We start from the raw sequence: 13,650 nt of genomic DNA, 5'->3' as shown, positions 1-13,650 counted from the left end.
TAATTGCTTTTAGTTAAAGTTTAATTTCAGACCATCCTTTGTGGTTACTTTAGGTCTCTGAGTTTGCAAGACCGCCATGCAGGCCTCCCCTGAGTTTGTCAGGTTAGCATGTGGCCCCTTTCGTCCACAAATCGACATGTACATAAATAAATGCCAGAATAAAATGTCAAAAGAGCTGGATATAAAAGAAGTAGATAGGGAGTTAGGAGGGAGGATGGGAGATTTCATAGGACAAGTGACCTTCCAGTTGAATTTTAAAGGTCAAATAAAATCGTAACTGAGTTGGGGGCTAGGAGCAGAACAGGTAATCCAGGTGGAAGAAAGGGAATAGGTTAAGTCCTGGGAAATGCAGAGGATGCTGGTGAAACGTTGCCTGATTCAGTCCCCTGACCAGCGGTGTGTGAGGGGGAAGTAGAGGCACAATCGCCCAGAGAGAAAAAAGGGGAAAGAGTGGATGCTTGAGCTCATCTGGGCTCCTGCTAATTGTGATTTCTCTTCCTTTTGTTCTCTCAGATCTGGTTCCCACAAACTGATTCACACTGAGGTGAGGAAGTCTTAACTCACAAGGTTCCCCATTTTGCCTGAGGAGTTGCTTCACTTAAAGGTGACTTGTAGGCTCCAGTTTCTCCCAGAGGCCCCTCCCCCACTTTGGTAATTTAAGCCTTTTAAAAAGAATGGGTGTCAGGTCCCTGACTAATCCATCCACTTCAGGAAGGACCGGGAGGGGAGGCACACCTCTCCCCAGTCTGGCTGTGTGCCTGTCTTGGCTAACTTTTGTTTGCAAGGCAATGTGAAAGGACCTGACGCACAACTTCAGAGCAGTTTCAGGAAAGCTTCCAGGGACAGCGGCAAAGAGGAGTAGACAGAGGACACTCCTGAAGGAAAGATTTAGAAGAACTCCACCCCTCCCCGGAGTATTTTAATTCAGATCCTCAAATATGGCTACATTGTGACATAAGGATGATCAGCAGTGATTACCACTTTGTGTATTTTTTTAAAATATATTTTTATTGATTTCAGAGAGGAAGGGAGAGGGAGAGAGAGATAGAAACATCAATGATGAGAGAGAATCACTGATCGGCTGCCTCCTGCTCGCCCCCTTCTGGGGATCGAGCCTGCAACCTGGGCATGTGCCCTTGATCGGAATCAAACCCAGGACCCTTCAGTCCACAGGCCAACGCTTTATCCACTGAGCCAAACCAGCGAGGGCTGTTTGTCTATTTTTTATATTTTAGAGAGAGTGACAGCGGGGGGAGAGAGAGAGAGAAAGATCGATGTGAGAGAGAAACATCGATTGAGCCTGCAACCCAGGGCACTGACTGGGAATTGAACCGGTGACGTTCTGGTGCATGGGAGGACACTCATCCAGATGAGCCACACCAGCCAGGGCTATGATTTCCCACTGTGAAGCAAAGCAAGATGGACTCAGAGCCTTCCAGCCCAAGGACTGGGTTTTTAGCTGGTTTTTCTACCCTGGAATCTAATTTTGATGCCCATCTGATGCCAGCCTGAAATCGGCACCGCAGACAGGGCCTGGCCCCATAATAAGGCTCTGGAAGGTCTTTCCTCAAACGCTTGATTATTGTCAGAGCCCCAGCTGACGTGTGGCTCTGCTCACACGGAGGCAGAGCGTGGGGGGAGAGACACAAGCTGGGATAAGAGAAATGTTGACCAGTCAGCTGCTGGGGCTTGGGGACAAGTCCCCACGTCACCTGACATCTCCACTTTGTGGTAGCCACTGTTGTGGTAGCAGGTAATACTTACCTGGCACTTACTGTGTCACAGGTACCATTCTCTGCCCTCTGCAAACATAAGTCTCACAGCAGTGAGGCCAAAACTGAGGTAGGTGCACTAATCATCCCAACTGAAGCGGACGCGGAGCCACAGAGACACTAAATGACCCTGCCCAGGGACTCTGCGCTAATGAGTGGGAACTGGGACTTGCACCCAGGCAGCCAGGGCACAGAACACGCGGTTCCCATCGTGCCACACAGCCTTTGGTAAAATGATGTGACTGTGACAGGATGTGACCTGATATCGCAGAGGTTTTTGCACAGGATGTAGAGAGTTTATGTGCTGCCTTTCCTGCTCTTATCTTGAGATCTAGGCCACGATTATTTTTCAAGACCCTATTTCTCCCAGGGGGGAAGATGCAACCGTTGACACCTGATCAAATTGCTTTCAGACTCAAGTTTATGGGTCTCTAGCATTTGTGCTGAGTGGGTTGAAGATTCAGAACACGGTCCCAGATGTTGTCCAAAAGGCTGAGAAAGAAGGCTCAACTCCCCACTCAACTGCACTCTGAGTTTATTCACCTGCTGCCACACCTGGATCCATCCCGACCCCCTCCCCTGGTCCTGTGCCCTGAGGGGACAAAGCTGGGGTGCTTTGCTCTCAGCTGCCTCCTCAGGGTGTGGCCCGGGACTTCAGGAAGGAAGGACTAAAGGCGTGGGCTTCATCTTGGGGCGGCAGGACTGGAGCCAACGGTGTCAGTGGTCGTTGGTGGTGCCAGTGTGGCTGGCCGCGGCTCTCCGTTTGCTGGGGGGTATTGTGCCAGGGCGTAGAGAAAGCCACCCAGGGCTGCCACGGCCATGGCTGTGTTGTGGGAGGAGCAGCCATCTGGGGAGAGAGACAGAGTGCTGGGTGGGGCCACAGTTCCATCCGGAGTGTTTTGCAGATGCTCCCCCAGCCAGCCTGGGGCCCGCAGTTGGGTTGGGCACCCACCCACCTGCTGCTGTGAGTGTGTTGGCTGCTAATGGCTTCCTTCTCCAGAGAAATGTCTTCAGCCATCTGGGAGGTTATACCTCCCAATGACTTAGTAATACAGGGACCCAAAAGCCAGGCCCCTGTCTTGGGGTGTGACTCGGTGGTGGGATTCCTGCTCCAGCCTCCTCCCATGGAATTTGACCTGAGGCCACATGCACCCTTGTCCAGCTCCTTCCTGTTTCCCCTGCTCTAAGGCCCTCTGAAACATTTAGCACCTCATTGCCCCATTTTACAGTTGGGAAAACTGAAGCGCAGGTAGCAGAGCTGAGCTCCCAGCCCTGGTAATTCCACAGTTCATTTCTTGACCCCGACAGCCTCCCTCATTGCTGCCTCGGGCCTGCGGGTCCCATGTGATACCTGCCTGAAGCAGGAACTCCTTAGATGTTCTTTAGTTCTCTGAACTCAAATGAACTCAGAGTGGGCCGCTCACCTTCAGTTTCTGGGAAGGTGGGAGGAGCGAAGACTTTACTCTCCTCTCACAAACTTGGAGAAGAGAAGAACCCCAGCCAGGCCCCTTGGAGGGAGGGAGAGTGCAGGTTTCCAGGAACCTAATGACTCACCCTGGCAGTCCACACTTATCCGTGGCTTACCGTACACCAAATTCCGTGGGGAGTGCTTTGCACAATGATATGATATTAACCCCAACAGCCCTATGAAGGACACACTGTTTGGTCCCCATTTTACAGAGGAAACTGAGGCTCAGAGAGGTAGAGTGATACCCACAGTGAATAAAGGCAGAAGCGGATTCAAACCCAGACAGCCTGCCTTCAGGTTCTGTGCTCCTGACCTCCATGGGTGTGCGTCATAAATGAAGGAAGGAGCACGTCGCTCCCTCCTGGGCAGTTTTCTAGGCTGCTGGTCAACCATCAGGGGCATGAGTTAGGGCCAGGGCTTCTGAATTTCTCCAGCTCTCTCCCCAGCTCTCAGTCTCTAGGAGGCAGCCAGCTCCCAGGGTGTGCACAGCAGGCTCCCTACCCCCCCACAGGCAGCCCCTGCCCCTCCATGTCAGGAAGGCCTAGCCAGGGCAGAGGCCTGGAGGAGTCAGTCTCCTGAGAGTCCCTTGCCCTGCCCAACCCCTGGGGGCAGCTGTAAAATGGACCCATTGCATGTGTGATGCCACTTCCCTCTCTTGTCTACCTGCAGGTAGGTGTGAGGCCGTGGTGGGGTTGATGGTGAGATGCTTAGTTACTGAAATCATCCCCCAGCGTACGCTGGGCATCTACTCTGAGCTGGCTACTCCACTTCCCTTCCTGTTTTGCCTTGCAATTACTTATTTTTTATTAATAAAAAGATTGAGCCCGGCCAGCGTGGCTCAGTGGTTGAGCGTCAACCTATGAACCAGGAGGTCATGGTTCAATTCCCGGTCAGGGCACATGCCCGGGTTGCAGGTTCGATCCCGTGTGGGGTGTACAAGAGGCAGCCGATCAATGATCCCCTCACATCATTGATGTTTCTGTCTCTCCTTCTCTCTCTCTTCGTCTCTGAAATCAATAACAATATATATTTTTAAAAAATACAAAAAAATAAAAAGATTGAAATCAAGTCCTTTTTTATTCTTTCTCCCTCCCTCTCTACCTCTCTCCGCCCGTGGGGCATGCAGGAGGCAGCCAATCAATGATCCCCTCACATCATTGATGTTTCTGTCTCTCCTCTCTCTCTTCCCCTCTGAAATCAATAACAATATATTTTAAAAAAATAAAAAGATTGAAATCAAGTCCTCTCTTTATTCTTTCTCCCTCCCTCTCTACCTCTCTCTGCCCACCCCTTTATTCCATGTTATATTTTGCCTTTCTTTCCTTTCCAATATAGTTATATCCTATTCTCAGTCTCCCTGAATGGGTGAGCTAACCACATAACTTACCTTTTCAACCAGGACGCTTTGGGGAGGAAAGGGGGCACTATTCATAATGACACTAGAAAAACTGGTGTAAGCTGGGGACGCCAGGACATGTGGCCCCTGGGATTGTGCTGGTTACTTGGGTGCTGGCTCCCAGATTCCCTCCCTACCCCTCATTGCTCCAAATCCCAGTGCGCTGACCTCTTCAAACTACACTTCCCAGGCTGCCTTGCCCACCAACAGCAGGCAAAGTTGCCTACATTTAATTCCCTCTTGGGGAGGTTCACATGTGGATTCTGTTCTCCTGATTAGACTTTGATGGAGAGGGGTTAACTCGGTGGCTTTCCAGTATTACCCGGAAACTTCTCTTTTGTGCTCCTTTCACTGAAACAATATCTCTGGACTCACCATTTTCCAAGGGGAGGGCGTCAGGGACTCCTAGCCTCACCCCTCTCCGCCCAACCACAAGTGCGCTTCGATCAGCCCCTTCAGGGATGCTGGGCCTGCCTTCCACCGAGGGCCATCTGTGTGCACCTCCTTTCTGGACATCTCCGTTTCATGCCAAGAAGGTCCCTTGGGTATTTTTATTACCTGCAAATAGTTTTTCTCGCCTCTTTACTCTTCTCGAAGAATGCTGTTGGTGTTGAATGGCGTTAGATAATTCCTCCTCTTCAGTATCTGGGAGAAGAGTGAAAGATGAACTTCTCAAGATGGATTTTAAAATATTATGTGCTGAATAGCCTCCAATTACAACACCTCAAGCCACTCAGCTCCTCTCTTGGATCTGGAGGCTCTTCCAGAAGTTCCCTGGAGCACCTGTCTGCAGATCATTCCGCAGGGCCTAAATTTGTCATCTACTGCTATTTCTCACCCACATCTGAATGGCCAGAGGAGCGCATTAAAAATGCAGGTTCAGTGGTTGAGCGTCCATCTATGAACCTGGAGGTCACGGTTCGATTCCCTGTCAGGGCACATGCTGGGGTTGTGGGCTTGATCCCCATTGTTGGGGGCATGCAGGAGGCAGCCTATCAATAATTTCTCTCTCGTCATTGATGTTTCGATTTCGCTCTCCCTCTCCCTCTCTGAAATCAATAAAAAATATTTTTAAAATGCAGGTTCGCCCTGACTGGTTTGGCTCAGTGGATTGAGCGTTGGCCTGCGGACTCAAGGGTCCCAGGTTCGATTCTGGTCAAGGGCATGTACCTTGGTTGCGGGCATATCCCCAGTAGGGGGTGTGCAGGAGGCAGCTGATTGATGTTTCTCTCTCATCGATGTTTCTAACTCTCTATCCCTCTCCCTTCATCTCTGTAAAAAATCAATAAAATATATATTTTTAAAAATGCAGGTTCATGAAACTAATATGATATTGTATGTCAACTGCAGTTGAAAAATAAATTGAAAAAAATTATTTTTAAAATGCAGGTTCCACAGCTCCACCTCCACCTGCTGAATCTATAGGTCTGGGAGCCTGAGAATATTCATTTCCTGAACTCCTCTGTTTCAAAACCAGACTCTCTTATTTCAAAAGCTGTGCCTCTTGGAGCATCATAATAGTTTCATTTAGGACACCAGCGTGGATTGGGAACCTCCTCCGTACCCAGACAGGTCAGGTGGTTTCACATGTGTTATACCTGCTCCTCACAGTTTAGTAAGGAATTATGCCCATTTATTTACAGACGGGGAAACTGAGGCTCAGAGAGGGAAAGCAACTTACTCCAATGAGGACCAGCCGACCAGTATCACATGGCTGGAAAGGGACTGCATCCTCTACCCTTTGCTTCTATGTCACCTCTCCCAGACATCCCCCCGACCACTCCGCCTAAAGAACCTTCCATGATGTTCTTTCCCTTCTCAGCCTGTGTCTCCTTCACAGCCCTTTCAGGACTCACAATTATTTCACTATTGGTTTGTTTAGGTAGGATCTGCCTCTTTTTCCCAGTGCCCTAGTTGATCTGGAGCCTAGCACAGTGTCTGGCACACAGTAGGTGCTCAGGGAATACTCCTTGAAGGAATGCGTTTGTTAATGCAGGTGCAGGGGGCTAACATCTTTCAACATGACTGCCTCCTGTCCTGCAAAGTTTTGGCTTCCAAAGTTCTGAGCCCATGTCCACTCGTGTGTGTGTGTGTGTGTGTGTGTGTGCGCGCGCGCATATGGGTGTTGCAGATCTCTCTTTGTGTCCCTAACACCATGGTGTCCCTTTCCCCATCTGGCACAGAACATGCTCCCAACCAGGGCCGGAGGGCAGCTCACCAGGCCTCCCAAAGCATCCTTCCTGCGGCTTCTGCCAACTGAGAATGGCCTCCAGCCACCGGAGCTTGTAGAAGTCGGAGAAGCCGCCGATTCCACAGAGCATGACTGGAAGCAAACACAGGAGACCCTCTGCAGCCCTGTTCCCACAGGTCCACCTCCTCCCACTCCCCAGGCCACTGCAGTGCCATCTGCCTCCTCCCACCAGGACCAGGCAGTGCCAGGAGGTGGGTGCTCAACACAGTGGCCGACAGGAGGCAGCCCTGAGGCTCTGCATTAGGAGCAGGGGCTCCCGGCTTGGGTCCTGCCTCCCACTTAGATCCTTGTTCAAAGCGAGTCTAGAGTCAGGATCAGGAGAGGGATCTGGACACTGAAGCCAAGAAGCGGCCACCCAGGACCCCCTTTTGGCCTCATCTCTGAGGCTCTGACTAACTGTTGGGCAGGCAGTCCATCCATCCAGAGCTCTGTCACTGGGTCAGCCTTTGGGGACAGGAAGCAGTCAAAACAGTGGCAGATAAAACACAGGAGGCCCAGTGAAATTTGAGTTTCCAATAAACAACAAATTACAATTTTTAAGAATAAGTATAGCTCATGCCATGTCTGGGATACATTTATACTAAAAGTTATTCATTGTTTTGTGAAGTTCAAATTTACCGGGCATCCTGTATTTCCATTTGCTCACCCTGGCAGCCCTACTCTGCGCGCATATGCCCGTTATCAGGGACACCCTGTTGCGCTGTCCCCGGAGAGGAATGCCCACTGTTTTCCATGAAGATGTCCCGGATGGGGTAGGCGTATCCGACGGCTTCGGCCCTCTGGTTCAGGTCCATCATGTTGGCGCAGAACAGGTCCATGTAGTGCTGGCTCTGGCGGAACAGCCCCCTCGTGCATCCCTTCTGCGGGGACAAAGGAGGTTGGTGGTACAGGTGACAGGGGTGCCATCTGTTTGGGGAAAAGACTTGCAGTTCTGAGATGGTCCTGAAGTAGCTACCTTTGGGTCAGGTCTTTCCCCTTTTCCCAGAATTTCTCCCCCACCATCTTAGTCTGATGGAGCTCAGTCACTGGGCTCAGAGAGATCTGGGTTTGAGTCCTCTGCCACTTAGGAGCTGTGTGACCTTGGTCTGCCAGGTTAACCTTTCGGAGCCTCAAGGGTCTTCACAGGGAACGGGCAATGCTGCTGGGAGCTGCAGGGGCGCACCGTTCACACTGGCGAGCGATATATACTAGAAAGTGTGGGACAGGATCCCCAGCACAAGGGGGCACCCTATAGCCACTAGCTGCTGTTAGGACATTCTGATTCCAGACTGGGCTGGCGGCTTCAGGGCTACTCAGAGGGTGGGCCTCGGTTACTGAGAGGGGACAGGAAATGAGACTAGGCTTTGGAAACTTCTACGGCAATGTCAGGGCAACTTTCTACCTGTCGAATCTAAGTCAAAATAATGTTCCTCGTAATTTGTTTTTTATTGTATTTACAAAAATACTGGTCCGTGACGGTTTGCAAGTAAATAATAATAAAAGAATCTGTTAAAACCAGCAAGTCCCCTTTCAGATGATATCTCTGGACAGTTAATAACATTTTAAAAATAGAGATAATGAGCCCTACCTTTCTATATAAAGAAATATAGATGCTTTAAAATGACCACTGTTATTATTTAGCAGAGTTTGAGCTCTTGGGCTTGGAGGAGCTTGGGTGCTGGAGAGGTGGGGCGGGGCTGGTTTGGTCTTGATTTGAGCTCCTGGAAGCAACTATCAACTCCAGTCTAAGTCCTTTTCCATTTGTTGGCATTTGCTGAGTTCTTTCTGCTGCTTCTCTTTGACTGTTTTTATTTTCCTGATGCCCTACGATCCAGTTCAGCATGCAAAGCTCTCTGTCCAACAGAATCCCAAATCCACAGCCCCTCTGCCCCGCCCCCAGCCAGGTTGGTTAGATTGTATAGCTGGTGGGTGGCAGGCTACTCTCACTTCTCCTTCCGGTTGTCCGAAACACAAGTCCAAAAACCTGCTTACTTTCCCAGGGTGTAGCATACAAGACCACATAGCAACGAGCCCCTTTTCATCAGCCTCCACCCCCTTGGGGTGTGGCCAGGCCTACTCAGCACTCACCATTCTGGCCGAGAGGAAGAAGAGCAGCTGGTGGGACAGGCAGTAGCCTGAGCAGCCAGGCTTGGTCATGAGGGTCCTGCAGAAGTCTGAGAGCTTGCAGGGCCGGCTGCTGTCTGTCCTGGGGGAGAGGTGGTTCCAGGCTGGTGAGGGTGTCCTAAAGGAAGTCCAAGGCCTGGAGCCTCCCCTGGTCCTGATTGCCCCACTGGTTACTAGAGCCCTGTAGGTTTCAGGCACCCAGCTGGGCACAAGGGGCTGCTGGATAAGACACAGGTCTCTGTGTTTTGATTGGCTAAATCAGTGCCCCCAGCACAAGGAGGTGACCTGGAACAGTCTTGGGTTGGAGGAGCCACTGGGACTGCAAATTCCCATTGCTCCATGGGAACTCTGAACCCAGACAGCTTGGGGTCTGGGCCCAGCATGCCCAGTCCCCCTCCAGGCCTGCCCCATAAAAGAGACAGGACAAAAGGGGTGGGTCCCTCGCTGGCTGAGAGGGGACAGGGCAGACCCTCGGTGAGCCCAGCTGTGTCCTGGCCCACACACCTCTTGGAAGGATGCTGAGAGGATGGGGGCCTGAGCACCTGCTGCCCTCTGCCCATCGTTCCCTGCGTCTAGGGCTGCCCTGGGGATATGCTCTGAGACCAAGGCTCAGCAGGACAAAATGGGGGACTCAACTAGGCTTGGGTCCCGCTCTCCAGACCTACAGCCTGGTGGGGACACAGAACCTTGAAACAAATGTATATTGCATCTGTGGCTCCCGTGGTGTTAGGAGAGGCAGCCCATCATGGGAGGCCAGCACGCGCAGTGGGGTCAGGGAAGGTTCTGGAGCTGGTCCTCAACTGTGAGCAGTTACTTAGGCACAGGGGTGGGGAGGATGGGGTGGGAGGAGGCCCCGTAGGGGCATGTTCTTGGCAACGGGACAGGCTTCTAATGGGAGGGTGCCTCTCAGGATGGACCAGAAGGGCCTGGGGGCCTGGAAGGGTGGTAGGAGGTAGGGCTTTGTCCTGAGAACAACAGGAAGCTTCAAGTGTGGTTTGTGACAAGATCCCTCTGGTGTGGGGAGACCAGTCAGCAGGTGAGGGTGGGCCTGCAGCGGTGGCGGTAGCTGGACCAAGCTGGCAGCGTGGGTGGAGAGTGTGGCCAACTCAGATGTGCTGGGGGTGGGAGAGGGCGGTGTTAGGGTGGCTCTGGGGAAGCTGCTCCTGGTTTGGTATAAACACCCGGGGACTTGGGGAGCTAGTGGGACAGGAGGACTGGGGGAGAGAGCACTTTTGGGTTTTCGGGAAGGGGGCAAGCATAGGGGGCCCACCCGGTTCCCAGCAGCTGCACCAGGCACATGTCACTGTGTTCCTCTGAGAAGGAGTCCTGGATCTCGATCGTGGGGTACACCATGGAGGTGTTGGTGTGTGTCCAGACGTGTGGGAGCTTCCAAAATCCGGGCTGGACGGTTGGCTGGAACTCTGGCGGAAAGAAGGGGGTGGAGGGAGGGCCCCAGGCGCAGTGGGCCAAGCGGTGCTCAACCGCCCCCTGGCTCCTGTGGCTCAGAGCCCAGGACCTGGGTGATCCTCCCTGGGCAGCCCCGACCACATGGTGTCTGCTCAGGACCTAAGCCTTGCCCGCTGGTTGGGCGTTGCGTTTGAAATACTCAGGAGGCTCTTTTTCTAAGAAACAAACAAGCAACAACAAAAACAAGCACCATAAAAATAACTAGAACAATGTTGGGACTGGCTTTGGCTAAATCCACAGCATCTGTGGAAGCTTGAGACAGATAAAAAGGGTTAGTTGGTTCCTACAGTTCAGAGAGAAAGTGAAGCTCTTACATCAGAAATACCCAGCCAAGGGGCTTCTCTAGAGTGACATGAGCTGGCAGGGTCTCAGGGGCCCGGCCTGGGAGAGGATGGAGGATCTCCACCGCAGAGGGAGGCCAGGGCTGGGCAGGGCTGGGCTGGGGTCACGGGCAGCAGGGCCTGGCAGGAGCTGTGGGCCTGGGAGACAGGATCAGAGGAGCATGATGGGCTGGTCTTATAGCCCCTGGAGCAGTCCAGGCCAGGCTCATGGGATGCGGCCCTTCGTAGGTCAACTCAAGGCTGACCAGGAGAAGGAACTCCTAGCTTTATAGGGCACGAGACAGATGCTAGCGAGATGCTAATATTTGCTGTGCAAAGGGCTGAATTAGCATTTAGATTCCCACCTCCCGCCCCCTCTGGTCTAGGATGAAGGTCCCCAAGCCTGGGCACAAGCTGAACAAACGAGAGGTGACATGTTCCCTACTTTCCGCCCCCTCTATGTGGGTGGGAGAGGTCGTCTCAATCTGAAGTCAAAGATGAACAGACAGTCCCCAGGGCCAGCCTGTGGCGCGCTTGGCCGACAGGACGCAGCCGTCCTCAACCCTCCCTTTGTACTGGAGGCGCCGCACCAGGGTATCTCAGTCATGTCCCCAGAGGCTGTGCTCCTGAAGAAATGGACTCCACCCCATGCCATTACCTCTTAGGTACCGGGGGTCACTGAGCCTGAGGTAGGAGATGGATCTGTGGAGGAGAAGCTCCAGCTCCCGTGCCAGCTTCCCCACTCGCAGGCTCTGCGGCCGCAGCCGGGGGTCCCGGGCCCACTCCTCTTGAACACCTTTCAGCTGCACTGGGAGGGAACAGAGAGCACTCATTCCACCACCTGACAACCCGTGTGGGCAGGAAAAAGACCCTGCGAGGTAATGCTTACTGAGCCTCTGCCTCCTCCAGCTACTGAGGGGAAAGACTTTGCTGAGTTGATTGGGAAGTAGGCCTCTGTGGGGCTGAGCTGGGCCACGGGGTTGAAGCCAGAGTGACAGGAGGTGGTGGGTGGCTGAGAGATCTGGACGTGGGCCTGGATTCAAATCCTAACTCGAATGCTTTTTCGTTGGGTGACCAGAGAGTCATTTAATTTCTCTCCACTTCACTTTCTTCATCTGTAAGATGGGGATAATGATAGTCCTTCCTTCTTGAAGGAGGGGGTTATAAGGATTAACTGACCTAATGCATGAGAGGACTTAGCATTGTCCATAGTGCAAAGTGAGGGCTTCATCAAGTTTAGCTATTCCTGCTAATTAGGGAGACAGAGTGGCTATACAGGAGAGAGAGGTGAGGGAGGGTTCAGCTTGCAGGGCGAAGAACCACCATGTGCAGTTGAGCAAGTCGTACACCGCGTGAGGACAACACAGGTCCCCATCATGGGTTCGTGTATATGTATTAAGACAATTTTCCAGCAGATGGCAGTCAAGTGACTTGAGGAAGGGGTTGCCTGTTTCTCATTCTCACAGAGGCGCCCTATGGGCTGACTAGCAGTGGCCCCTCAGGAGTGGGAGAGAAGGGTGGTGGCCAGAAAGAGAGGAGATGTCTTTGTCCCAGAGCCCCTCCTCCCGCTGGGACCTGGTGGGCCGAAAGCTGCACTGGCTACTTACTAGTGCACAGAGGACTGACTTGGCACAGGGGCCAGCCAGAGCCCCAGGCTGACACCCCGTTGGCTGTCTCTTAGGGCGGCCTGTGGGGAAGGGTTTGCTGCCACTTATTGTGTGTTGAGGGTGTCTACCTGTTTGCCTTGGCCTGTCTCCAATTCCTTCCTCCGGGATCTTATATTTCTCAAAGCTGAACAAACACTTGGCTCTTTTCTCAGAGCCTCCTGGTGGCTTTGACAGGAAGTAGGGAGTGCTGGGGCTGGGGGTGCTTTGTCCATGGCCACCCTCCCATAAATACCCCTTCAGAAGGTACACTCCCTCTGCCCACCTTGTTCATGGCATATCCGGAGGGACTGTCAAGTGGATCATTTCCTCCCGGGAAAACAATACTTTCCTAATCTTTTCTCGTGTGGCCTTTGAATCCTCCCTGCTTCTAAAATATCTGATAACAGCAGGGCCCCCAGACACCCCAAAGAAGCAAATCCCCCCTTTCCTAATCATCAAGCCAGAAGGTGGCCAGGTCCCAGGGTCACAGAGCAGGCAGGTGACAGGCTGAGAACTGGTTTTCCTGGCGGCCAGTCCAGGGGAACGAGAGCACACCCACCTTCCAGCACCCGGAACCCCACCACGCCGTCTAGGTTGATTTCGGGCAACCTCTTCTCCAAGAAGGAGGTGGCTCTCTCCAGTGCCGAGAGGACGAGGCCGGCGATGGTGGCCTTGCCCTCTGGGGTGTCCAGCGGTGGCAATGAGGAGGATGACAGCGGCCGCGCCAGAAGCAGGAGCAGGAGCAAGAGCCCCAGGCTGGACATGGCTGGCTTCTGCTTGAGGCTTGTGGAGCGCTTCAGCCCAGGCCAGCCCGCCCCACGCCCTCCTCCTGCCTCCTCCCCCTTCTCCCCCTGCAGAGCTGCAGACAAGTGGCTGGGCAGGGCTGACCCAGCAGCTGGGGTGGCCTGGGCAAGGGCTCTGGAGGGACATCAGTGAGGCCAGGACTGGGTGTGGAGCCAGCTGGCCAAAGGCTGGGGAGAGGAGCTCCCACCCTTTCATTCTCACCGGAGCCTCCAGGCCCACAAGCTGCATGTTTGATCTAGCAACTGCAATTACAATGCAGAAATCCCCAAATACTGAAATGCAAAGCTGTTGTTTTTAAAAATACATTTGGAATAAACTCATTTGAGGGTACACCTGCCCCAAACTGACCGAAGATTCCTTGGAAGGGCACCTGGCTGGTAGAAACAGAATACGAGCCACAAAGACAAGCCACATGGTCACTTA

General features: G+C 52.8%; 1 protein-coding gene across 1 annotated transcript; it reads right to left on the bottom strand.

The window, feature by feature from the left end:
• Positions 1–2,290: 2,290 nt before the first annotated feature.
• LOC102248052 (chromosome unknown open reading frame, human C16orf89) lies at positions 2,291–13,227 on the bottom strand. Its single transcript, XM_005872927.2, has 8 exons — positions 12,983–13,227; positions 11,436–11,585; positions 10,261–10,411; positions 8,955–9,072; positions 7,612–7,747; positions 6,855–6,959; positions 5,195–5,281; positions 2,291–2,619 (listed from the first exon to the last, which is right to left on the bottom strand). The coding sequence occupies exons 1-8, from the start codon at positions 13,185–13,187 to the stop codon at positions 2,456–2,458; spliced, it is 1,116 nt and encodes a 371-aa protein (XP_005872989.1). The 5' UTR covers positions 13,188–13,227; the 3' UTR covers positions 2,291–2,455.
• Positions 13,228–13,650: the final 423 nt, after the last annotated feature.

Source organism: Myotis brandtii, unplaced genomic scaffold (genome assembly GCF_000412655.1).
Source record: "Myotis brandtii unplaced genomic scaffold, ASM41265v1 scaffold397, whole genome shotgun sequence".
NCBI lineage: Eukaryota > Metazoa > Chordata > Mammalia > Chiroptera > Vespertilionidae > Myotis > Myotis brandtii.
The sequence above is the reverse complement of the archived record's forward strand: the minus strand, read 5'-3'. Positions and strand labels throughout refer to the sequence as shown.